This window comes from Ornithorhynchus anatinus, chromosome X1 (genome assembly GCF_004115215.2).
Source record: "Ornithorhynchus anatinus isolate Pmale09 chromosome X1, mOrnAna1.pri.v4, whole genome shotgun sequence".
Lineage (NCBI taxonomy): Eukaryota > Metazoa > Chordata > Mammalia > Monotremata > Ornithorhynchidae > Ornithorhynchus > Ornithorhynchus anatinus.
In genome coordinates, this window is record NC_041749.1 from 88,107,250 (window position 1) to 88,134,085 (window position 26,836).

Here is a 26,836-nt window from a genome sequence, read left to right on the forward strand (position 1 = left end):
CCTAGATGGCTAGACTAAGGAACTAGAAAAGAGGGCCCGGGCAGAGCTACATGCTAAACACATCTCTCCAAACTTGATCAGCCACTTCCTCTGGCATTTTAAACACCAGTCTTCCCTAAGGAGAAATCCAAATTATTTTGGGACTTAATACCTTGAATTTACAAGAGTATTTTTTTTCACTTTCCCAAAACATTTTCCCTTCAATCTTTATCTTTCACTTCAGCTTCAGCAGCCCTGTGAAATAGGGAGAAGGTAGGTATTATTTTCCCCCCATTTTACAAATGAGAAACCTGAGAATGTACAACTCCGAACTGTACATTCTAAGCGATTAGTACAGTGCTCTGCACATAGTAAGCGCTCAATAAATACTATTGAATGAATGAGTGAGGCTCAGAGCAGTTAAATGTCTTGTCCCAGGACACCCAGAAAACCAGTGACAGAGTTGAGAAAAAAACAAGCAGGTTTTCTACCTCCAGAACCATTCTTTCAGTCATTCCAGGCTTCTTTAAAGTGGTGGGGAGGATCATTTTCCTTCTCCCTCATTCCTCCCATCAATGACTTCCCCAAATCCTAAAGCAGCAGCATTATCTGGGCTCCCCTCACTCTTACATCTCCTCCGGCTGTAGTCTGTACATCTCAGGACTCTTCCTTTCCCACCAAATTAGAAGTCTCCCAAGTGCTCTTGCTCCCTGCTACTCACTGGCCCAGACTCAAGCACCGCATGGGCAAATTTAAACCTGCCTCAATAGTGGCACCAGGATGTCCCTCACATCCCGGGATGGGAGAGATCGATGCGGTTCAAACTGGCAACGGAGAAACAGCCAATCAGAACAAGTGCCTTTTGACAGCTCTGCTAAGGAAATGATACATCGGTGAATGAGGTACTTATGAGCAAATGAATTGACCGATATTTCTAAAGAGGCTTTCGGTGGGTGTTTTTATTATTATTATCATTATTATCATCATCATATGTCCTCTCTCGTTCTTGTTCTGGCTTCCCAGACCCTTCTCCAGCCTCAGCAGTGTGCGTTCAGACTTTACCAATGAACTCAGTGGTGCTCAGAATAAACAAAGAGGTCGGACAGCCCGCTCCTCAGGACTGGGGAAGATTGCCAAGAGCTCGGGACAGATTGGCCAGGAGCAGGACAGAGCTGAGGTGGGAGCAGCAAGGGAGACTCTGGCTTAGCTTGCCCAGAGGCTAATCAATCACTGAATGATGTTCCCATGGTGCTCTGTTCGGTCCATGCAGCTAATTCCAAAAAAACACAGCCCCTGCCAACAAAGAACTTGCATGTAAATAGGAAACAGCTGATGCAAACACATGGCAAGGTGTTTTGTCCAAATGTGTGGGGGGGGTGGGGGAGTTTTGTTTTAAAAAAGAAAAGCAGATTTTATGATCTAAATGAGACAAGAAGCAGCATGATTTACTGAAGACAGGGAAGGACCAGAAGTGTCCATAAAGCCCATATTACCTCCAAGAAGCTCAAACTACTCTGTCTGGTCCCAGAGCTCCCTGGGGGAGAGGGAGTCTGGACACTCAGCTGCTGCCCACTGAGGTCCAAACTGCTTCTCGCCACAGAAACCCCAGCCCGTCCTTCCAACCGCCCAATTCAGCCCTAGCACATTCCAAGCCCCAGCATAGTGGCAAAGACTCCTGGGACATGCCTTGTTTTGGACTGGGTCCCTGAGCCCAGAGCAGACCTCTAAGATGGCCTTTGGGATAGGGTTGGAGATGCTAGAATACTAATAATCGTGGGATTAAATGCCTACTGTGTGCCAAGCTAGGCTGGGGAAGATGCTATATATATTGGTCACAATCCTTGTCCCACTTGGGGCTCACAGTCTAAGGGGGAGGGGGAACAGGTACTGAATCCACAAGTGAGGAAACTAAGGCACAGAGAAATGTGACTTGCCCAAGGTTGCAGAGCAGACTAGTGATGAGGCCGGGATTAGAACCCAAGTCCCCTGACTCCCAGTCCCGTGCTCTGTTCACTACATCCTGTCGCTTGCTTCAAGGCAATATTCCCTTCCTGGCAGTGACACCACCAAACAAATCAATGGTATTTATTGGAGTGCTTACTGTGTGCAGAGCACTGTACTAAGTGCGTGGGAGTATGATACAACAGAGTTGCTAAAAACAGAGTGGGTAACTAAATCAAGAGGCCCTTAGAGGTCAGAGCGAGTAAATTAGCCCAGCCCCACCTCCAGGTTCCTGCCAACAGACCTAACTGAACCAACTGCATGGCAAAACAATTACCTGTTTGGTTTCAAATATTGACACAAGGATACAGTGAACCTCCAACGGCCCAGGAGGAGACAGATATGTGCTAGGAGAGGCAAGCGCATCATCCAAACTTGACCGTGGCCAATAGACAGTGAACAGAGCACAGGCCTGAAAGTCTGAAGGACCTGGGTTCTAATCTCAGCTCTGCCACTTGTCTGCTGTGTGACCTTGGGCTAGTCACTTTATTTCTCTGGCCCTCAGTTGCCTCATCTGGAAAATGGGGATTGAGACTGTGAGCTCTATGTGGGACAAAGACTGGGTCCAACCTGATTAGAGAAGCAGTGTAGCTCAGTGGAAAGAGCACGGGCTTGGGAGTCAGAGGTCATGGGTTCGAATCCCCGCTCTGCCACTTGTCAGCTGTGTGACTGTGGGCAAGTCACTTCACTTCTCTGTGCCTCAGTTACCTCATCTGTAAAATGGGGATTAAGACTGTGAGCCTCACGTGGGACAACCCGATTATCCTGTATCTACCCCAGCGCTTAGAACAGTGCTCGGCACATAGTAAGCGCTTAACAAATACCAACATTATTATTATTTGCTTGTACCCACCCAAGAGCTTAGTACAGTGCCTGGCACATATTAAGCACTTAACGAATACCACAATTATTATTATTCAACTCACTTAATATCAGAAAAATATGGACTAAATCAGGTATCTGATCCTGTCTGAGGCCCCCAAACCCCAGAAGTATCCCCAAAACCAACTAGTCTCCCAAAGGTCCTGGGGCATGGGGACTACCCACCAGGACCTGCTGCTCAAGGCCAAAATATAGGACTAAGCTAGGGGAGCCCAAGCCCAATTAATAATGACGATACTTAAGTGATTACTATGTGCCAAGAAGTGTTCTAAGTGCTGGAGTAGATGCCAGATAATCAGATTGGACACACAATTCCTGTCCCACGTGGGATAGGAGCCTAAAGACTCTAAGGAGTCTACTCAGAGTCAGAGTAAGAGGGAATAGGATTTAATCCCCATTTTACAGATAAGGAAACTGAGGCTCCAAGAAACAAAGTGAATGCCCAAGGTCACACAGCAGAGAAGGGGCAGAGCTGGGAATAGAATCCAGGTCCTCTACCTCCCAGGTCCATGCCTTTTACACTAAACCACACTGCTTCTTACCCTAGGCCTTAGGGATGGGACATGCTGCTGGGACAATCTGATCCCTTTGGGGATCCTGCTGCTTGACCAGCCCTGATCTGACCTCAGGACTTCTCCTGAACTGGCCCAGCCTCAGGACTGGAGACCGTTGAATAGATGGTCTAATTCTTATATTCAACCCCAAGTTAGTCAGGAATATGGAAACCAGGTTTCAAATGGGGGGTTCTTTGGAGTGGGGAGGGTGAGACTGGAATGGGTCCTCGAAATCCCAGCTAGTATGGGATTAGGCTAGGATACACCTTTTTCCTCCTTCATTTTAGGGCTAGGCAGGTTGTGGCATGGCAGCTGGGACCCTTCTGCATATGTACAATATGTTTGCCTATGCAAGTTGCACCCCCCAAACTGCTCCAGTTCCCTGAGGAAAGCCTAAATACAGGAAAAGACCACCTGGGTGCAGCTTTGCTCACCCCCAAACCCCCTTTTAGACTCACTGATTGATTGCCTGGATGCCAAAGCCCTGAGCTCATGGAGGCCAGGTTGGATGAGATCTCTAGGGGTCAGAGTGTGTGTCCCCTCTGCAGAGAATGGGAACTTTCAACCCACAATTTACAGGCTTCTGATGCTGCTTCTCCTGAGTCCTGGACCTCTGGAGTAAAGCCGCAGAGGGGTGGGGTAGAGTGGCAAGGGGCCCAAGATGACAGCCAGAACCAGGAGGAAGCGACAGGGCTAGGACAACCCCAAACCCTGGAATTATAGGAAAAGTAGAAACTGCTGGCACGCTCTCCACAGGCTGCCGTGCCAGGCTGAGCTGATAAAAACGACACACCCCTCGGTGATCTCCTGGGAAGAGATGGGGCACAACGCAGGGACGTGCAAACACAGCAACTCTCTTGAGTTTTTCTTTTTAAGGCTTGAAACCCACAGGCCCAACCCACTCCACCATCATATCACACACCATGATAACTGGGGCATTGGGACCTCACCGGCTGGAAGACCGGGAAGACCGGGCTGAGTAGGGACGGCCTTGATGGGGCAGTGGAGAGGCTGGAACCTTCCCCGCTGCAACGACAATGTCCCACAGCTCCCAGTGCTGGTGTCGTCGGCCTCCGATTACCATTTCTGCGACTTTTACCGAGGTATGGCTTTTCTGTGTGTGTCTGCCCCCAGTCCCCACCGCCCCTTTCAGACTGGGTGCCACTGTGTGCCAGAGAAGTGTGGGAATTACTGTCCTGGTATCTTTCCCCAGCACTTTCTTAGTATAGTGCTCCAGCACCAAGTAAACTCTTAACCAATGTAATAGATAATCCTAATGTCCCCATACCTCATTATGCTCCCCCACATGCTCCCACTGAATCCAAGCACACGCAAGGCAGCGTACATTCATATGCCTAAACACCTCAAACGCAGCACATGCAGGCATACTGCTAGCCTCCACGTGAACACATACCTGTTTCTCTGTCATGGCATAGATATATTGCCGGTTGGGACTTAGCACCAGGTCTCTCAGGATGGAGCTGCCTTCGTGGGCGACCACATTCTCGTACTGCAGAGCCGGGTGCCCTCCAGGGCTGGACAAATCCACTAGGATCTGGAGAAAGAATAGAATTCTTGAGCCACTAACTCCAACCTTCCCAACCGCGGTCACCAACCGGCTAAACTGACCATTGCAGTAGCAGATTGACTCCTCCTTCTCATCTCATCTTGCCCCCTCCTCTCCCCCAGCAGCAGGCAAGGGAGTTGAGAAGTTTGCTGAGCCACCACCCCCCCCAAATAGTAAACTCCTTTTCTCCACTGCAATTATGTTAAAGGTTCCTAAATGGCTGTGCACACTGAGCAAAGAGAAAACACATTAGGAGAAGCCACAGGGCAGACACCCCCTGGAAGGGGCTCAGCACAACAGGGCTTAATTCACCTAACCTAATTTCCAAACCAGGCTGAGGACAGGCACTCCTATGGTTAATGTGATAGCCAGGGTGGCTAATAGAATTGGGAGCCTGGGGGCTTTGACCACTGAGAGGCTAGTGCCAAGAAATGGCAGGGCCTGGAAATCAGGTTGGTGAATCTCAGTGAACAGCTGACTGAAAATGAATACTATGGAGGAGATAAAGCAGAGGCCAGCTGCACCCCTGCCAATCACCCCGAAAGATGCCTCTGAAGAACCTCTGAAGAGCATCACACTCTGATGCCACACCGCCACCCACTCTCCTGCCCTTTGCCTGCTCAATAAGTCTCAAATATTAGTCCAGGTCTGAGGAATCCAATGGACAGAGTGTGGGACCTGGAAAATAGTAAGAGGTGGGTATGGTGTGTGGCGCCGGGGGAGGGCTCCTTCCCTGACTCGTTAGGCCAACAGCCCTCTTTTCAGCCACTCGCCCCTATGTTCTCTCCCAGATCTTGGCCTCCTCAAAGCTCTGCCAGTGCTCCATGAATCTTTCCTAGCAGGGAGGATCCCCCAAACCTGCTGAAGATACCCTCTACGCAACTCTGGTCTGGACCAAAAGGTGACCCAAGGAACGCCCAGCCCCAGCCACTGCCAGAAAAATCTCACTGTTTCAGCAGCACGATCTCCTAACACCGCAAGCCAAAAATCCCATGTTCCCAGACCTTTGGAGACAAGGCCTTCCCTTCAATTTTGGAGGCAGGGTGCCTTGTTAGCCTCTCTTCCCCTCTGCCCCTCCACTCCAGTCCCAGCACCACACATGCCGCAATAAACACGCTAGCATTTTTTGCATAGTTTACAATCAAGGAGAGAGAGCCAGGCAGGAAAATGGGGCCCCCCCACCCCTCTACCCTCCTTATTAGCATGGAAATGTATTCCAGATCACAAACAAACTGGAGCCCCGTTTAATTAGAGCGACGCCTTTGATTCACCGCCAGCTTCCCGATAACATCAGCCAGGATTATTTTTAGTCGCTTTTACAAAACAAATGTATTTAATTAAGAGAGAGACCCCTGAGGTACTTTCCAGAAAAACTAACTTCCCAGCAAATGGCCAGGGAAGAGGGATGTGTGTGCTTGTGTTTTAGTCTCTCTCTGAGAGGACAGTCGGCAGGGGGGCGGGGGTACAAGTTTTGGGCTCCTATGACTCCCACTCAGTAAAGTGGGGTGCTATCTGGGGGTTAATACTGTTGACTCTTGCCCTTCCATGACAAGCCCCTCTAATCCCAACTCTGCCACTCGTCTGCTGTGTGACCTTGTGCAAGTCACTTCACTTCTCTGGGCCTCAGTTACCTCATCTGCAAAATGGGGATTAAGACTGAGACCCACATGGGATAGGGACCATCTCCAACCCGATTTGCTTATATCTGCCCAGTGCTTAGTAATAATAATGCTGGCATTTGTTAAGCACTTACTATGTGCAGAGCACTGTTCTAAGCGCTGGGGTAGATACAGGGTAATCGGGTTGTCCCACGTGAGGCTCACAGTCTTCATCCCCATTTTACAGATGATGTAACTGAGGCACAGAGAAGTGGAGTGACTTGCCCACAGTCACACAGCTGACAAGCGGCAGAGTCGGAATTCGAACCCATGACCTCTGACTCCCAAGCCTGGGCTCTTTCCACTGAGCCATGCTGCTTCTTAGTACAGTGCCTGGCACATAATAAGTGCTTAACAAATACATTATCATTTTCTTCAATCCTCCCCTGAACCAATGCCCTAAGTCTCTGTCAACCAATGGTATGTATTGAGCCCTAACTGTGGACAGAGAACTGTACTAAAGCTTGGGAAACTACAATACAGTTGGTAGACACCATCCCTGTCCTCAAAGAGTTTAAGGTCTAATGGAAGAGACAGACTTTAAAATAAATTACAAGCAAGGGAAGCAATCAAGGGTAAGGATATGTACATAAGTGCTGTAGGCTTGTGGGGAGCCGAAAAGTGCCTAAGTGCTTAAGGGATGGGATTAAGTGTATGGGTGAGGAAAAAGGGAGGGAAAAGGAGGTGGTGGGGAAGAGAACTTAGTCTGGGAAGGTTTCCTAGAGGAGATGTGATTTCAGTAGGGTTTTGAGTGGTTGGATGTGAAGGCAGGGGGAACACCAGGCAGGATGAGGATGTGAGCTGGGTGGGGAAAGAGGAGCGTGGTGTTACATAACGTGACTACTGTTAATTCTCCAAAAGAACCAAAGCTGTGTTACCTCCTTCCCCTCTCTCCTCCTCCTGGCCCGTGCTGATATTCCTCAAACCCCAGCAGTGGATCCTTCCCCGAAACAATCACTTTGGGGGCTTTGTTCTCTCAATTTGGCCCATTTTCCTACTGCAAATCACACCTCACTCCCCAGCCTGTAGCCAGAACTGGAGGGTGGACAGGCAGAAAGTTCCAGAAAAGAGTTTTGTTCCTCACCCATTTTGTGGGGAAAAAAACAGCTAAGTCTGCCACACTCTAATGGCACAGGTTGTAAGCTCACTGTGGGCAGGGAATGTGTCTTTTGTTGTTGTACTCTTCCAAATGCTTAGTGTAGTGCTCTGCACAAAGGAAGTGCTCAATAAATACAGTTGACTGACTGACAAGCATGTGGACACCAATAAATATCCCAGTGATAATTGGTTTTTGTGTACATTTCTCACTCATGTAATCTGTCACCAAATCCTGTTGACTGTACCTTCATGACATCACTAAAATCCATCCTTTCCTCTCCATCCAAAATGCTACTATGCTGCTCCAAGTACTTCTCATATCTCACCTTGACTACTGCATCAGCCTTCTCGCTGACTTGCCTGCATCCTTTCTCTCTCAAATCCATTCCATACTTCACTGCTGCCGTGATTGTTTTTCTAAAAAAAATATTCAGTCCACCTCCTTAAGAACCTCCAGTGGGTGCTCATCCACCTCTGTGTCAAACATCACCTATAAAGCACTCAATCACCTTTAAAGCTCACCCCTTCCTACCTTACCTTACTGATTTCCTACTAAATCTAGTCAATCGATCAATCGATTTATTGAGCCCTTACTATGTACAGAGCACCATACTAAACGCTTGGGAGAGTACAACAGAATTAGCACACAAGTTCCCTGCCCATAATGAGCTTACAGTCTAGAGGGGGAGACAGATAGACAATATGAATAAATAGTTTATAACATATAATTTAAAGATGTGTATATAAGTGCTCTGGGGCTGGGGGGTGGGGTGATCAAATGTCCAAAGATCACAGATCGAAGTGCACAGATGACGCAGAAGGGAGAGCGAGCCGGAGAAAAGAGAGCTTAATTGGGGAAAGACTTGTACGAGATGTCACCTTAATAATGCTCTGAAGGTGGAGAGAGTGGTGGTTCGGCATGTATGAAACGGGAGGGAGTTCCAGGCTGGGGAGAAGGGGGTCAGTGGTGAGATAGATGAGATCGGGACACAGTGAGTAAGCTGGTGCTAGAGGAGTGGACTGTGCGGTAGTAGGAGATTAGCTAGGTGAGGTAGGATGGGGTGAGCCGATTGTATGCTTTAGATCCAATGGCAAGGAGTTCTGTCTGATGCAAAGGTGGATGGGCAGCCATTGGAGGTTCTTGAGGAGTGGGGAGACATTGACTGAACGTTTTCATTGATAAATAATCCGAGCAGCAGAGTGAAGTATGGATTGGAGTGGGGAGAGACAGGAGGCCGGGAAGTCAGGGAGGGATAGGATAAAGGCTTGGATTAACATGGTAGCAGTTTGGATGGAGAGGAAAGAGCAGATTTTAGCAATGTTGTGAAGGTAGAACCGGCAGGATTTGGTGACTCTGACTATGTGAATGGAATGAGAGAGATGAGCTGAGGACAACACCAAGGTTATGGGCTTATGAGATAGGAGTTGTCTTGGAGATGTTCAATTTGAGATGTCAACAGTATATCCAAGTAGATATATCTTGAAGGCAGGAGGAAATGCCTCACCTCACCTCCCTTCTCTCCTTCTACAGCCCAGCCCATACACTCCTCTCCTCTGCTGCTAACCTCCTCACTGTGCCTCGTCCTCACCTGTCTCGCCGGCGACCCCTGGCCCACATCCTACCTCTGGTCTGGAATGCCCTCTCTCCTCATATCCACCAAACTAGCACACTTCCCCTCTTCAAAGCCCTCTTGAAAGCTCACCTCCTTCAAGAGGCCTTCCCAGACAGAGCCCCTTTTTTCCTCTGCTCCTCCTCCCCTTCCCATCGCCCCAACTCCCTCCCTCTGCTCTACCCCCTCCCCACCCCACAGCACTTGTGTATATATGCACATATTTTTCTATTTATTTTATTAATGGAGTTCATATACCTATAATTCTATTTGTTTATATTGATGCTTTTGTTGCCTGTCTACTTATTTTGCTTTGTTTTCTTGTCTGACTCCCCACTTCTAGATTGTGAGCCCTTTGTTGGTTAGGGATTGTCTCTGTTGCTGAATTGTACTTTCCAAGTGCTTAACACAGTGCTCTGCATACAGTAAGCGCTCCATAAATACAAATGAATGAATGAATGAATGAATGAATGAATGAATGAAATGCAAGATTGCAGGGAAGGAGAGACATCAGGGCTGGAGATGTAGATTTGGGAATTTTCTGCAAAGAAATGGTAATTGAAGCCATGGGAGCAAATGAGTTCCCCAAGGGAGTGGGTGTAGAAGGAGAATAAAAGGGGACCTAGAACTGAGCCTCGAGAAACCCCTACTGTCAGAGGATGGGAGGCAGAGGAGGAGCCAGCAAAAGAGTCTGAGAAATCCACAGTCTACATACTCCACACCTCTAATACCAACCTACTCACTGTTTCTCAGTCTCATTTAGCTTGCTGCCGACCCCTTGCTTTTAACTCCCTCCCCTTTCATATCTGACAGACCAGTATTCTCGCCACCTTACTAAAAGTATATCTCCTCCAAGAGGCCTTCCCCGACTGAGCCCTTATTTCCCCTACTCCCTTGCCCTTCTGAATTTGCCTATGCCCTTGGATCCATACTCTTTGAGCACTTGACAGTCACTCCACCCTCAGCCTCACCGCACTTACGTACATATCTGTAATTTATTTTAATGTCTGTCTCCCCCTCAAGACTATAAGCTCTTTATGGGCAGACCACATGTCTACCCACTTTGTTGTACTCTCCTAAGCACGTAGTACAGTGCCCTACTCACATTAAGAGCTCAGTAAATACCGCTGATTTATTGATTGCTTGTGAAATGAATCCCAAGTGGTCATATAGGGATCAGTATGCAGACATGTTTTCAGTAATCTGTCTACAGTTCCTGGGTACATATGCACTCATTCACTAGGTAGGGTACTTAAAATATTCAGTTGTGCATGAATGCTGACCTGATTTTAGCAAAATGGATCCTCACATGTGCCTCCAGTAAAATGTACACAATAGAGGTGCATGCACACACACACACCACGCACACATAGACAGGCACAGGTAGACATCCATGTGTTATTGTGCAGTGAATGAAAGAGAGAAACAAAGGCTCAGAAGGAAGCATCATCTGTGGCCTAATGAGAAACCACATGGCCTAATGGATAGAGCATGGGCCTAGGAGTCGGAGGGACCTGGGTTCTAATCCCAACTCCACCACTTGCCCGCTGTGTGACCTTGGGTAAATTACTTAACTGCACTGTGCCTCGGTTACCTCATCTGTAAAATGGGGATTAAGACTGTCACTGTTTATTGTTGTATTGTTCTTTGCCAAGTTCTTAGTACACTTCTCTGCACACAGTAAGCGCTTAGTAAATACAACAATGAATGAATGAGCCCCATGTAGGACATGACCTGTGTCCAACCTGATTAGCTTGTATCTAGCCCAGTGCTTAGAACAGCGCCTGGTACATCGTAAGCGCTTAACAGATACCATTAAAAAAACAAGAAAGGAGAAAGGTGATTCTAGATTCCCTGCCCAGGGGCACAGGAGAAAGGCAGATTGCTAGGCAAGAAAGAGGAAAAGGGAGGTGCCCAGGTATGCTTTAATAATAATAATGTTGGTATTTGTTAAGCGCTTACTATGTGCAGAGCTCTGTTCTAAGCAGTGGGGTAGATACAAGGTAATCAGGTTGCCCCACGTGAGGCTCACAGTTAATCCCCATTTTACAGATGAGGTAACTGAGGCACAGAGAAGTTAAGAGACTTTCCCACAGTCACACAAATGACAAGTGGCAGAGCCGGGAGTCGAACTCATGACCTCTGACTCCAAAGCCCAGGCTCTTTCCACTGAGCCACGCTGCTTCCCTATGCCCTTGGATCCGTACTTTTTGAGCACTTGACAGTCACTCCACCCTCAGCCTCACCGCACTTACGTACCCCCAGACCGAGGGAAAGATCACTAGAAAGAAATGAGACTGGGGTGGGGAGCGAGTGAAAGGGAAGAGGAGAGAGTGAGAGGGAAGACGGAAGCACAGTGGGTGGGAGCATTCCTGAAACCCAATCTCCTGAAGGAAGCGTGCTTTCCTTCTGCACTCCTACATCCGCTCCTGGTCACCCCTGCTAATTTTCAGCTTCTCTCCTTTTAAATAAAGCCAGACGAGAACAGAGAGGTGACTCTCCAGGAGACAGAGATGGTGGTGCTCCTGCCCCAGTGAGTATATGGCCCATATCAGGAGACAGCGGGGAGAACATTCAGGACTAGGCTACAGATTGGTGCCTGCTATTGGAACTGGGGGAGGGAAGGACTTCTGTCTCTAGCACCCTCTGGATGGCCAGTTGGTGTCAGAGGCCCTGCCTGCAATGAGTTGTCCCCCTCAATCATGCTCTTCGATCCTATGTTCCCTCTGACTAAAGACTATCCTGTGGCTTTAGTGGTTTCCAAAAACAAACCAAAACAAAAAAAAGTCAATTTTCCCCTCTGTCACAGAGTTTCCCGACTGACTCTCACGGTCCACATGGACCCCAGAAACCATCCCACCCAGTGACATAACTGGCTCCTCAATCCCCAAAATGAACGCTGAAGTTTGCCAACCCCCTTCCCTACCTGCCTCATCATGCTACTCCTGCCCCAGATTCCACAGCCCTTCTCAACGCCACACACCATTCTTCCCTTTCTCCTTCTGCAACATTTACACTTTAAATAAGCAACCACAGCCACCACTATGAATCAAACAGCTGCTTTCATCATCATAATTGACTTGTCTACAACTGTCTGCCTTGTATCCAAACCCAATAATTGCCCAAGCTATGGCCGAGCAGCTCACAAAGGAGAGTAATCCAAATCCTCCCCAGCTTCTCAGTAGGTAGTTTACAGCTCTGCCTATTCCTTTTCTGGGACCATTGTCTCCTTCTACGGGTCATGCCCTAGACTGGTGATTTTTCAAAGGCGTGCCCTACGTGCTAAAGTACCGCTGCCACACACGCACACAGCTAGGGACTTGGATGCAGGCATGCTCAGGGCTGAAGAGATATGCTCCCCAAGAGATGATCTTCACAAGTCTCCCCACTTCTCAAAAACTTGCAATGACTACCCATTCCTTTCCAAGCAGAGAAGCCTGACCACTGGCTTTAAAGACATAACATCAGCTCTCTCCCTCTTAACCACTCTCCTCCCACTACACCCCAGCTTGCAGCAGTCATTCCAAACAACTCACTTTGCTTCCTTTCCGCTGCTTACAGTTTACTCATACTCTCCTCTCCCTCCCTCACCTCCTCCCGCCCCCCACCCCCCGCCCGGCCCAATGTCTGAAATTCCCTCCCTCCCTCCCCCATTCATACCCAACCAGATCACAGCTCTGCCCATCTTCAAAGTTCTCCTGAAATCACATGTCCTCCTGGTCTTCCCCAATTAACCTACACTCTCCCCACTTTCTAACTGCCACTTCAGCCCTTTCAGCCACAATTCCCGCACCAAGCACTAAGGTGCACGGTTAATAGACTCTATCATTTCTTCCTATCTGTATTTTAAGGGCCAGTCTCCCCCCTCCAGATTGTACACTCCTAGAAGGCAGGGATCATATCTACTAATTATATTCAAGATCTTATTTCAGTGTTCCGCACACAGTAGGTGCTCACTATACATTATTGATTGAGGTGGTCCAATCTGTTCTCCACAACAAGCCCAGAGATCCTGAACTGGCCCCAATTCCAGGGGTGCAGGTCAAGCATAGCCAATGGCCCAGGACAGCCACATGCCTGGAGGCTCAGATGTGGGGCTGGCAGGCCCAACCTAGAGGCCCACAGAAGGCTGTTTGTTTTTGATTCCCTAAGGACAGGAAGTCAGCACATTGGGTAGAAAGCCCTGTTATGGAAGCATGACCAAAGGGAGAGAGAGGCTGGGTTCAGGAAACACAGGGGGAGGAGTAATCGAAATTCAGTTATGAGTTAACCATATGTTAGGCCATTCTGAGCCCCTAAGGAGGACCAGAATATACCTGGCAATCAAAATCCATGCCCCTGCTGTTTTAAGAACACGACCTCAAGGTCTTAAGAACCCAATCTAAGCAAAATTGGAGAGGAGCCCAGAGAATTACGAGGGTGGGGACAACCCCCAAGGGGCATATGAAAAGCCACAAACATAGATGAGTAGCTGCACAAATATTCATCCTCATGTAAACTAGAAATGGGTCCAGCTTATTTATTTATTTACTCTATAAATACCCATATGGTCACTTGTGCTTACAACATATACTTCGGGTATTTCTCTTTTCTCTTTGCTCTCCTCCTCACCTCCTGCCAATTATAATGATAATAATAATACTGGCATTTGTTAAGTGCTTACTATGTGCCAGGCACTGTACTAAGCACTGGGGTGGACACAAGCAAATTGGGTTGGACACAGTCCCTGTCCGGCATAAGGCTCACAGTCTTAATTCCCATTTTACAGATGAGGAAACTGAGGCACAGAGAAGTGAAGTGACTTGCCCAAGGCCACACAGCAAAGACAGGATTAGAGCCCCTGACCTTCTGACTCCCAGGCTCATGCTCTATCCACTATGCCATATGCCATGGCAGTCTCCCCTTCTAGACTGTAAGCTCAATGTGGGCAGGGAACATGTCTACCAACTCTATTGTACTGTACTCTTCCAAGCACTTAGTAGAGTGTTCTGCACAAAGTAAATGTTCCATAAATACCAATCAATTGACTGACAAATTCCTACACCCACATGTGGAGTATCAGTTCCCCCAGTACAGACAGAGCAACTGCTCTAAGTAGAGCACTTTCCTAAGCATTTGGGATATACAAAAGTAGTAAAAAAAAAAAAAAATGCAATCTCTGCCCTCAAAAGGCTTACCTTGCCAGATAGAGTAGGCAAAAATTGATGAAAAAGCCAAGTTAAGAGTGAGAAAAATCATGGTATGTTTTAAGCCCATATGTGCCAAGCTCTGTACTAAGTGTGGGGTTTATTATTATTATTGTATTGATTAAGTACTTACTTTGTATTTGTTAAGCCCTAGAGTTACGCGATCGGACACTATCCCTGTCCCACACAAGATGGACAATTTATCTCATCCCACTTTGCAGATGAGGAAACTGAGACCCAGAGAAGTGGAGTGACTTGCCTGTTCTCACACAGCAGTTGAGTGGTAGAGGTGAAACTCAAACCCAGGTCTCCTAACTCCCAGTCCTGCGCTCTTAATGTTTAATGTTGGTATTTGTTAAGCGCTTACTCTGTGCAGAGCACTGTTCTAAGCGCTGGGGTAGATACAGGGTCATCAGGTTGTCCCACGTGAGGCTCACAGTTAATCCCCATTTTACAGATGAGGTAACTGAGGCACAGAGAAGTGAAGTGACTCACACAGCTGACAAGTGGCAGAGCCGGGAGTCGAACCCATGACCTCTGACCTCTGACTCCGAAGCCCAGGCTCTTTCCACTGAGCCACGCTGCTTCTCTTTCCATTAGGCCATTCTGCCTCCCGTCATGATTCTCACAGCTCTAAGGATGACTGTAGAAGAGAGAGGCTAGAGGCAAGGAGACCAAGAACCCTGCCAAGTGAGGCTAGTAGGGTGTATTCCAGAATGATTGTGTCGTCCTCTTAATCTCCGTTAGAAAGCTTGCCACAGGACCGCTTGCAGCCGAGAGAAGTCCTAAGTAACCGTTGAGCAGAGGCTGAACCGAGGTCAGGGATTACGAGTACATCCAGACTCCAAAGACCTCACATACCCAAAACTCCTCCTCACTCAACAGCTCAATGCTGCCCTTGCTCCACTAAGATATCACCCACAGCGGACATTCTCCTCAGTGGGGAAAACCCAAGTGGGTTGGGCAGGGGAAATCCAGGGTCTGACTCAATCAATGGCAAGTCTACTATAAGAGTAGTCCTCCTGTCATGGCAGAACTACTCTCTAGCAGATGCCGCCTGGCTAAAGCACTTGGAAGCCAAAATGCCCACCCTCCCCGACATACAAAAGGGATGTCGGAGACTCCGTGTCAGGGTTAGACACCTGACTGAAGCCCACCTCGCCTGCAATCCTTCCCCTCATGCCCCCCACAATCGTAGCACAGTGCACAGTAGCAGGCCTTTGGGAAATACAGAATTGAGAAGTGACTGTCCCTGCCCACAAGGAGCTTGCCCTGTAATGGGGGAGACGAATAGAAACATATATTTTAAACATATATTCTGGGAGTCGGAAGGACCGAGGTGCTTATCCCAGGTCCGCCACTTGTCAGTCAATCATATTTATTGAGCACTTACTGTGTGCAGAGCACTTTACTAAGTGCCAGGGGAGAGTACAATATAACAGACACATTCCCTGCCCACAGTGAGCTTACAGTCTAGTCTTGTCTGCTGTGTGACCTTGGGCAAGTCATTTCACTTCTCTGTGCCTCAGTTATCTCACCTGTAAAATAGGTATTAAGATTGTGAGCCCCATGTGGGACAGGGACTGTGTCCAGCCTGATTATCTTTTACCTACCCCAGCTCTTAGCATAGTCCCTGGCACATAGTAAGCACTTAACAAATACCATTAAAAGATAAATAAATACCAATGATTGACTGAGGTGATTTTCCTTGCAAAAAGCCCTCATTTGCCAACAATTCAATTCCAATCTTTGCCAGGAGACAGGATAAAACCTGGATCCCTGACTCCTTAATGAGACCTGACTCATTAATGAGCTTTCACATGTTCCAACCTTTAGAACCGGAGCCCCTTGAGCTATGGAGCTAGGGCATAGCACTGCCAAGCCTGAATACCTAAGAAGTCCACAGGTCCTGCTCAACAGCACTAGTTCCTGGCCTGGCCTGCCATCTATTCCTTTCCAGTGGAAGACTGCAGTGCCTAAGAAACCTCTGTGAAGTCTAGACCCCACTGTATGATAGAACTACACGCTTCCTTGGGCAATCTAACCCTGACTCTGCCAGTTGCCTGCTGTATGACCCTGGGCAAGTCACTTCACCTCTCTGAGCCTCGGTTTCCTCATCTATAAAATGGGGATAAAATATCTACTGAGAAGCAGCATGACCTAGTGGAAAGAGCCCAAGCCTGGGCTCCCAGATCTTATCTTGGCTGCCGTGTGACCTTGGACAAGTCACAGCATGGCTTAATGCAAAGAGCATGGGCTGGGGAGTCAGAGGGCATGCGTGGGTTCTAATCCCAGCCCAGCCATTTATCAGCTGTGTGACTTTGGGCAAGTCATTTAACTTCTCTGTGCCTCAGTTACCTCATCTGTAAAATGGGGATGAAGACTGTGAGCCCCATCTGGGACAATCTGATTACCTGGTATCTACTCCAGCACTTAGAACATCGCTTGGTACATAGTAAGCACTTAACAAATACCACCATTATTATTATTAGCAAGCCACCCAAAAGGGAAAATGGGAGACATCCCAGTGATGGGTTTAAAATATCCTGTTTTTTTCTCTCTTCACCTCCACACTCATGAGTATTTATTGAGCACTTACTGTGTGCAAAACACTGCATTAAGGACTTGGGAGAATACATTACAACAACAGACACATTCTGTTTTCTCTCTGTAATGCAGAAAATAGGTAGCATCTCCATTAGATAAGGTACAAAAGGTCATTTCCCCTACGGCCCTGGGCCTGGCAGAGGATATTATCTGGTCTTCATGACGTTAGCCACCTCTGCTAATTCCCGTCCTCACCACGCCTCCTCAGAGGCGGCACACTAAAGGCAAATCCAGCTGGAATTCCTTAACAGAGTGACCCCATTGTTTATGCACCCTCTGCAGGCTCCCCCTCTACTTTCTCCCTTCCAGCCCCAAGCTCCTGCTGGAAGACCAGTACAGACCAGTGCCCCCCTTAACCACCCTAAAGCCATATCTGAGGACAGCTGGCTCCTGCTAATGCCTTTGGTCAAGAGCTTGGTGAGGGCCTGGTGTGGATGGCAGCAGGTGGTTAGATGGACAGACAGATGCATCTGTTTGGAGCAGTTGTTGTTTGTGGGTGGAGGGTGTCTTGAAATGCCAGATGGGGACAGAGATGTGAAATGACACCTGTTCCTTAGGGGAGCCCTAGAGGATTAGCATGAATAGCATCTGACTAAATAGGAAGGTTTGAAGAGGTAATAGGAACCTGGAATCCTGGCTTCCCCTCAATCTGAGGAAGTGGATCCTCTAGTCCTGTTGTTAATGCTGGCTTCAGGTAATAGTGCACTTCACTTTAGCAAAGGCAGAACGTTTGGGTCACTAGACACAACAGGCTAGCTCATTGCCTCTAAATATTGATATTTGGCTAGGCTAATGATGCATTTGATACCTGGTGCATTCATTTTATAGAACCTTTTATAATAATAATAATCATCATCATCAAGGTATTTAAGTGCTTACTGTGTGTGAAGCACCGTACTAAGTACTGGGGTAGATAAAAGATAACCAGGTCCCATGTGGGGCTCACAGTCTTAAGTAGGAGGGAGCACAGGTATTGAATACCCATTCTGCAGATGAGGAAACTGAGGCCCAGAGAAGTTAATAATAATGATGGTATTTGTTAAGCGCTCACAGTTTTAGTCCCCATTTTATTCATTCAGTAGTATTTATTGAGCGCTTACTATGTGCAGAGCACTGTACTAAGCGCTTGGAATGGACAATTCAGCAACAGAGACAATCCCTGTCCAATAACGGGCTCACAGTCTAAATGAAAAGATGGCATTTGTTAAGGAAACTGAGGCTCAGAGAAGTTGTGACTTGCCCAAAGTCACACAGCTGGCAAGCGGCAGAGCCGGGATTAGAACCCATGACCTCTGACTCTCAAGCCCCGGCTCTTTCCACTGAGCCACGCTACTACTGAGCATTTGAAACCCTACCATGGGATGAAGACAGTACCTGAGCTTAAAGTTTACTGTGTTCACATTGCATGAAGCTGCATGTCTGTAATGGCAGTGTCGTGTTAATGAAACAAAATCCCAGCCTTGGGGGTGTTCAGCCTCCTGGATTGTTTTTTGCAGAGGGGTGGGGGGGGGGGGCCGCTTAATGGTATTTGTTAAGTGTTAACTATATGCCAAGCACTGTTCTAAGCACTGGTGTAGATAAAAGGTAATCAGGTTGTCCCGCATGGGGCTCACGGTCTTAATCCCCATTTTACCGATGAGGTAACTGAGGCACAGAGAAGTTAGGTGACTTGCCCAAAGTCACACAGCTGATAAAGCTGGGGTAGATACAAGCTAATCAGGTTGAACACATTCCATGTCCCACATGGGGCTTACATTATTGATTCACATTTTACAGATGAGGTAACTGAGGCCCAGAGAAATCAAGTGACTTGCCCAAGGTTACATATGTCTGCTGTGTGACCTTGAGCAAATCACTTCACTTCTCTGGGCACCAGTAATCTCATCTGTAAAATGGGGATTCATTATCTGTTCTTCCTCCTACTCAGATTGTGAGCCCAGTGTGGGCGGGGGGGGCAGGGACTGAGTCTGATCTGATGATCTTGTATCTTCCCCAGTGCTTCGAACAGTGCTTGACACATAGTAAGCGTTTAACAAATACCACGATCATAATTATCATTATTACAGCGTGGCTCAGTGGAAACAGCACGGGCTTGAGAGTCAGAGGTTATGGGTTCGATTTCCGGCTCTGCCACTTGTCAGCTGTGTGACTGTGGGCAAGTCACTTCACTTCTCTGTGCCTCAGTTACCTCACCTGTAAAATGGGGGTTGACTGTGAGCCTCACGTGGGACAACCTGATGACCCTGTATCTACCCCAGCGCTTAGAACAGTGCTCTGCACATAGTAAGCGCTGAACAAATACCAACATTATTATTATTACTATTATTATTATGAGGTAACTGAGGCCCAGAGAAATCAAGTGCCTTGCCCAAGTTTGCACAACAGATAGTTGGCAGGGCGGGGATTAGAACCCAGGTCCTTCTGACTACCAGGGTTGTTCTCTACCTAATAGGCCATGCTGCTTCTGGGTTCCAAGTTCTCCACCTCCACTGGACCTTGGTCCAAGTGAAACTTTCACTGAGAGGTTCTGGGAAGCAGCTGGTACCCAATAAAAGAGGCAGCCCTTTCCAAGCGACTGGGTACCCAGTCGGGGCTGGGTGGGGGATGAATGGGAGAGGTGAGGATATACTCCACCCCCATATCCCCAAAACAGGGCAGAGAGATGAAGAAAAGTTCTCAACAACGAGAAACTTTCTGAGGCTGATCTTTGTACGGAGGGAAAGGTGGAAGCCCCCACCCTCTGCTTAACTTTGGCTCCCAGCAACTGCTTCCCAAAAGACCCCCAGCAACTGCTTTCTGAAGGATCTGTGTCCACCTCTCCTCTCGGATCAGTGTTTTGGACCAGACCAGAAGAACAGCTGGTCTCTCTCTCTGTGTCTGGGACGCAGCCTATGACTGATCCCGCCCCCCTCCCCCCCACCTCGCATCAGCTGTTTGTCTCCCCCTCCCCCTCCACCCCATCTTCTGAGGCAGCTGGACGACTCATCACCAACATGCCCTAGCTTATCCCAGGAATGAAGAGATCAGGAAGCATATTTGCCATTTTTTCTTACATGGAGCCATCTGGTTTATTTATAAATTCTTCCTTTTGGACAGCTGCATGTGCCCACAAGACGGTAGGTATGCACTGGCTCCCTGCGGATTTGGTGCCTTGTGTGCCCCCAAACAGTGGGCCCCTCTAATAATAATAATAACGGCGGTGGTATTTGTTGAGTGCTTCTCTGCGTCGACTGAATTAGGCACTGGGGCTCACAGTCGAAGTAGGAGGGAGACTAGGCATTTAATCTTCATTTTACAGAAGAGGAAACTGAGGCCCAGAGAAATCAAGTGACTTGCCCAAGTTTGTGCAGCAGACAAGTGGCAGGGCCGAGATTAGAACCCAGGTCCTCTGACTCCCAGGCCTGAGTTCCTTCCACTAGGCTACGCTATTTCGATTAAAACATTAGAGTTCTGCATCCACCAAATGCCACGGGTCCCGCCCTGGCAAAATGATTACCTAGCAGGCTTCAAGTGAGCGCTTAGAACAGTGCTCTGCACACAGTAAGTGCTCAATAAATATGACTGAATGAATGAATGTGCCTCACCCCCACCTGGATCTGACTGGGGGCAGAACTGGGAATGGGGCAAGGACATAGGGCCATCAGTGGGTGAGGAGTACCTCTAAAAGATGGCATGGATCTGGTAGTTTCAGGAGCCACCACAGAGCTGCAACTGTGCCCAGACTGACCTTGGTGCCACCCTCCTGAGTCCAGTACCTTGGGTCATCCCCAACAAGGGCCTCCATTTTGGAACACTCCTGTGCCTCTGGCCTCACCACTGACATTTCGTATAGACCAGACCCCTACAATGCCAGAGGCCCAACAGGAGCGGAACTAGGGATATTCACTGACTTAGCCTCACTGAGGCCCGAAGCCACTGAATCAGGCAGGGACCCTGGCTCCACATTGGCCAGGCCGGAAGGGAAGTGGATTTATAATAATAATAATTGTGGCATTTGTTAAGTGCTTTCTATGTGCCGGGCACTGTTCTAAGCGCTGGGATAGATACAAGCTAATCGGGTTGGACACAGTCCCTGTCCCATATAGAGCTCACGGTCTTAATCCCCATTTTACAGAGGAGGGAACTGAGGCACAGAGAAGTTAAGCGACTTGGCCAAGGTCGCACGGCAGACAAGTGATGGAGCTGGGATTAGAATCCAGGTCTTCTGACTCCCAGGCCCATGTTCTATCCACTAGGCCATGCTGTTTCTTTATTTATGATGCTAACAGTCAGCTGCGTGGCCCTGGAGAGGCTTACCCTTCCTCATTTTTCTTTCCAGAATCCATTATGGAAGGCAACCAGGCTGTAAAGCTCCTTGTGGACGGGGATGACATCTACCAACTCTTTTGTATCGTACCCTCCCAAGCTCTTAGTACAGTTCTCTGTACACAGTAAGCGTTCAATAAATACCATCGACTGATCGTCCATCTCCTCCTCCTCTTTTCCATTTCAGAGCCACCACCTAGTACCTCAGGGGAAGTCTCACTTGTCTTTCCACCAGTTCCCTAATTAATCAATTGTGTTTATTGAGCGCTTACTATGTGCAGACCACCATTCTAAGCGCTTGGGAGAGTACAGTATAACAATATAACAGACACTTTCCCTGCCCACAACTAGCTTACAGCTTAGACATCGAGAAGTGACTAATAGCAATTGGTCAAAAAGTCTTTCCTCCCAAACCCCCACTACACACACAGCTGGAATGAAATGATGATAACCTTGGGGAAGCAGCATGGCCTACTGGAAAGAGCACAGGTCTGGGAGTCAGAGGACGTGGATTCTAATTCCAGTTCCTCCACTTGTCTGCTGGGTCACCTTGGGCAAATCACTTAAATTCTCTGTGCCTCAGTTACCTCATCTGTAAAATGGGGATTAAGAGTTTGAGCCCCACGTGGGACACGGACTGTGTCCAACCTGATTAGCTGATATCTATCCCAGTGCTTAGTATAGTGCCTGGCACATAGTAAGCACTTAAATACAGGTTTGTTTTTTTAAATTAACTTGGGGGGCAGTGGGGAGGGGCTAACTACCACTTGACTGCCTCTGCTGTTTCATAGTCGATAGAGCATGCGCCTGGGAGTCAGAAGGTCATGGGTTCTAATCCCAGCTCTACTACTTGTCTGCTGTGTGACCCTGGGCAAGTTACTTTACTTCTCTGTGCCTCAGTTACCTCATCTGTAAAATGGGGATTGAGACTGGGAGCCCCACGTGGGACAGGGATTGTGTCCACCCTGATTTGCTTATATCCACCCCAGCACTTAGTACAGTGCCTGGCACATAGCAAATACCACAATTATTATTATTTTTATTATTATTATTATTCAACAAGACTCCCGACACTTCCTCTGTCTCCTACACATACACATACACACCCCAACCATGGCCCTGCTTCCCCTCTTCAGAAGACTAGGCAAAGTTGAAGAAGGAAATCTGGATTGGGCTAGAAAAGGGGGAGCGTGGTGAGTATTGCTAAACAGAATGGAAATGCCTTCGGGATAGAAATACCTCAGCTCAGCCCAGTGTGTGTTGCGCATACACACAACTATGTATTCCAGCTACCTGCCAAGACAGGAATTCATTCTAAGGGTTAGAACCAACCCCAATAAACCCTGGCAGGCAGACCGAAGAGCGGCACGGTGAGTCACCCCAGCTGGCACTCTAGCCTCTAACATGCCAAAGGCCCACGTCTAACTGCCTTACCCGGATCTTTCCACTTCCGCTGCCACTCTAGGTTTTAGGGCACCACTTTGGGGTCCTTCTGGCCTCTGCTTGGGAGGACAGAGCCCAGTGGGAGCCTGGATGTCAGGAACAGCAGTAGCAGCTCCCCACTTTCAGCCATGACTCCCCCTTGCAGCCCAGCAGATGCCCCTGCCTCCTCCTCTCACACCTCCCAACAGAGCCGCCTGAAAAAGCTATTTTTGGAGGCCGTTGCCAGAGCTAGAATCTCTTTCGGATCCTCTCTTAAGTCCCTCCCAGCTAATTAGAGGGAGAGGCTCATTGAAGCCACTTGGATTGCCTATAAAAGGGGGGAAAAAAAATACCCAGGGAGCTGGTGGTGATGATTCCCAGGAACCCGGGAAATTATCCCAGAGACTATAAAGAGGTGTACAGTCAGACACCCTGGCCCTGAAATATCTCCATGGAGGAGTCACAGAGGGAAGCTCACAAGCTGTTCAGCATGTGGGAGTCCAGCTGGAATTGGGTTGGTGAGAGACAGTACCTTGGCCCTGCTCCTCCCCAGTGATACCTTTCGGGCAAAATGGGGAGAAGGGAGGGGTCACAGGAGAGGCTGCTGTCTCTTGCACTGAGAAATAATTCTCGTTTAATAAAGATTAATACAAGCAGTGTTTCCTTCCCCAGCCTGACGTAGCCGCAAGCCAGAGAATATTGGAACTTTAATTATATCAGCATAATAAAGCAAAAAACAAGGAGATACTTAATCTAAATCAATGTTCATAACACCAAAGAACGAGAACGGCTCACCAGCACTGACAGATATGACACCGGTTAATCTAACCAGATTCAAAGTGAAAGTTATTAATGGCTCACTGCTCCCTCCAGGAGCTGGCAACCAGATACGTAGTCACGGCCATTCAACCACACAGCTTTTACTTCTTTCCGTGCACATTCCTCAACAGCAATACCCACACAAGCATCTCTCCATCTCCCACCAGCCTCACAGAGAATGAGAGGGCCGGCCCCGATTCTTTCTTCCTTTCTTTCTTTCTCTCTCTCTTTTCCCCACTAACCTAGCACAAACTCATACCCCCAGAATACCATACAGGCATTAGAACCTAAGCATGGCCATAGCTGAGCCAGACCCCTAGTCCATCCAACCCAAGATTCCTGCAGAAACGCCCTGGGCATATCACTCCCCTTCTTAAAAACCTCCAGTGGTTGCCTATCAACCTCCACACAAAACAAAAACTTCTCACTCTAGGCTTCGAGGCTCTCCATCACCTTGCCCCCTCCTACCTCTCCTCCCTTCTCTCCTTCTACCGCCCACCCCACACTCTCCACTCCTCTGCCGCCCACCTCCTCACCGTCCCCCGTTCTCGCCTATCCTGCCGTCGACCCCTGGGCCACGTCCTCCCGCTGTCCCGGAATGCCCTCCCTCCTCACCGCCGCCAAACTAACTCTCTTCCCTTCTTCAAAGCCCTACTGAGAGCTCACCTCCTCCAAGAGGCCTTCCCAGACTGAGCTTCCCCTTTTCCCTCTGCTCCTCCTCTACCCCCCCTTCACCTCCCCTCAGCTAAGCCCTCTTTTCCCACCTTTCCCCCTGCTCCTCCCCCTCTCCCTTCCCCTCCCCTCAGCGCTGTGCTCATTCGCTCAATTGTATATATTTTCATTACCCTATTTATTTTGTTAATGAGATGTACATCACCTTGATTCTATTTATTGCTATTGTTTTTGCCTGTCTCTCCCGAATAGACTGTAAGCCCGTCAATGGGCAGGGACTGTATCTGTTGCCGACTTGTTCATTCCAAGCGCTTAGTACAGTGCTCTGCACATAGTAAGCGCTCAATAAATACTATTGAATGAAGATTCCATCTCCAAAAATGACACCAGGATGTTGGGAGAAACCGTGTGCTGGTTGCCCTCTTGGGCATCCCTCTTCATGGTTAGGGATGGACCAACTAACAGCCCCTAAGTTTCCCCCTCTCCAACCCATTATGGACCCTTCATCAACTTACCTTAACCTTCAAACATTTATCTGCACCGCCTACCTTCCCTAAATAAAGACATGGCCACATTGCCACTTTATTCACAAACCCCCTCCAGACATACACTGCTCCATCTAGACTATAAACTCGCTGGGGGCAGGGAACGTTTCTACCAACTCTGTTGGATTGTACTCTCCCAAGTGGTTCGTACAGTGCCCTGCACACAGTAAGTACTCAACAAATACCATTGATGTTGATGATGATGATCCCACATCCCTAGCTCCGCTATTACATGGCTACAGACCCGTTCCTTAGCTCCACTTGCTGGTAATAGGCTTCTTCCCAGTATCTTCTGAACACTTCCCTACCCACAGAGCTTCAACCACTCCAAAAACCCACTTCGATCCAGGGACCGGCATCCTTGTTACCGGTGCTGGCCAATCAGAAGCCATGAGAGAGAGAGCCTCTCCAGCAATCCCATGCTTCAGGGCCAAAAAGAGATGAAATTCACTGCCGTTGTTAGACTCACGTGACCCCAAACTCTCCAAGCCCCTGCTAGCCCCAGGCCATCCTCTAGACTTTAAGCTCCTTGTGGGCAGAGAACACGCTTACCAACTCTGTTGTGTTGTACTCTCCCAAGTGATTAGTACAGTGCTCTGCACCCTCTGAGCACTCAGTGAACACCATCGATTGGCTGACCTTCAACCCAGATGGTCTCTCCAGCCCTTGCCAGTCAGAAGCACCTACTGCTGGCCACTTAGGGCAGCTGACACTGAACTGCCCAGTTATCTGCCCTAGAGGGAGCCCAGCAACAACCCACTCACTTCACAGATATTCTCAGTGTGGCCTAGTGGAAGGAGCACAAGACTGGAAGTCAGGAAACGTGGGTTCTAATCCCAGCTCTGCTTCTTGCCTGCTGTATGACCTTGGGCAGGTCACTTAACCTCAGTTTCCTCTTCAGTAAAATGGAGATTCATTACCTGTTCTCCCTCCCCCTTAGATTGGGAGCCCTGTGTAACACCCTTGCCTGATCTAACTGCATTGTCTCGGGGCTTAGCAAAGTGGTTGGCAAGTAGGAAGTGCTTAACAAATATCACAATTATTACTATTAGTACTACAGGAGAGAGGTCCAAAGCAAAGGCCCCAATCCAGTCTGCCATTCAGCCCACTAGCCTTGCTCCCTGGGGTGAGGCAGGGAAGAGAGTGACCTAGTCAAAATGCTCTGGGCCTGAGTGCCGAGAGAACCGCTTGTGAGCAGGCTATGGAGGCAGGGCCTCAGTGGCAAGACACGCTGGGCCTCTCACCAGTCTCACTCCGGTGCACAGCAGACTTTAGGGGCAACAGGGTAGAAATGAAAGGGCTTCAGAGATTGGGGGTTGGGGCTTCTCAAAGCAGCAAATGGCCCACTGGCATCTTTATGATTAGCGGGACCTGACTGCAGACTGGAAAGCGCAAGAGGGCCCTTTTCCCACTCTCCAGAAACTGGGGTTCAAGCAGTGGGCCAGACAGGACTTCTAGAATGACAAGACAGAGATCTCATCTTTACCATTCCATCCCATCCTACAGAACCACTATTCCCACCGCAAGAAAGAGCACTGGAGGCAGTCTCACTGGACTTCCATTGAGAATATGGAAACAGAATGCAGCTCAGAAGACAGGCAACCTTGGGCTGGGGAGACAGGAGAGCTGGGAATAGAGTGAATTCACTCTTCCTGAGTCTTTGTAAACATGGGACTTGGAGTGAGGTAGAATGCTGGATGGCCAAAAGGCAGCTCCCCAGAACCTGAGACTGACCTCGACAGTCTAGCACTCCCTGAGAACACCAGAATATAAAAACAGCCTCATTCCTCAGTGTGGCCCAGTGGAAAGAACCTAAGTTTGGGGATCAGAGGATATGGGTTCTAATCCAGGCCTTCTCACTTGCTGTGTGACCTTCAGCAAGTCACTTAGCCTCTGTGTGCCTCAGTTTCCTCATCTATAAAATGGGAATT

At 48.5% G+C, this 26,836-nt stretch overlaps 1 protein-coding gene across 4 annotated transcripts in view; it reads right to left on the minus strand.

Moving 5' to 3' along the window:
- PLXNA1 (plexin A1) overlaps nt 1–26,836 on the minus strand; it is a 243,389-nt gene that overhangs the window by 122,379 nt on the left and 94,174 nt on the right. For all 4 annotated transcript variants that reach the window (XM_029050206.2, XM_029050204.2, XM_029050202.2 and 1 more), the window contains exon 4: nt 4,831–4,971. In XM_029050206.2, coding sequence (XP_028906039.1) covers nt 4,831–4,971 — 141 coding nt within the window. The remainder of the gene's footprint in view (nt 1–4,830; nt 4,972–26,836) is intronic.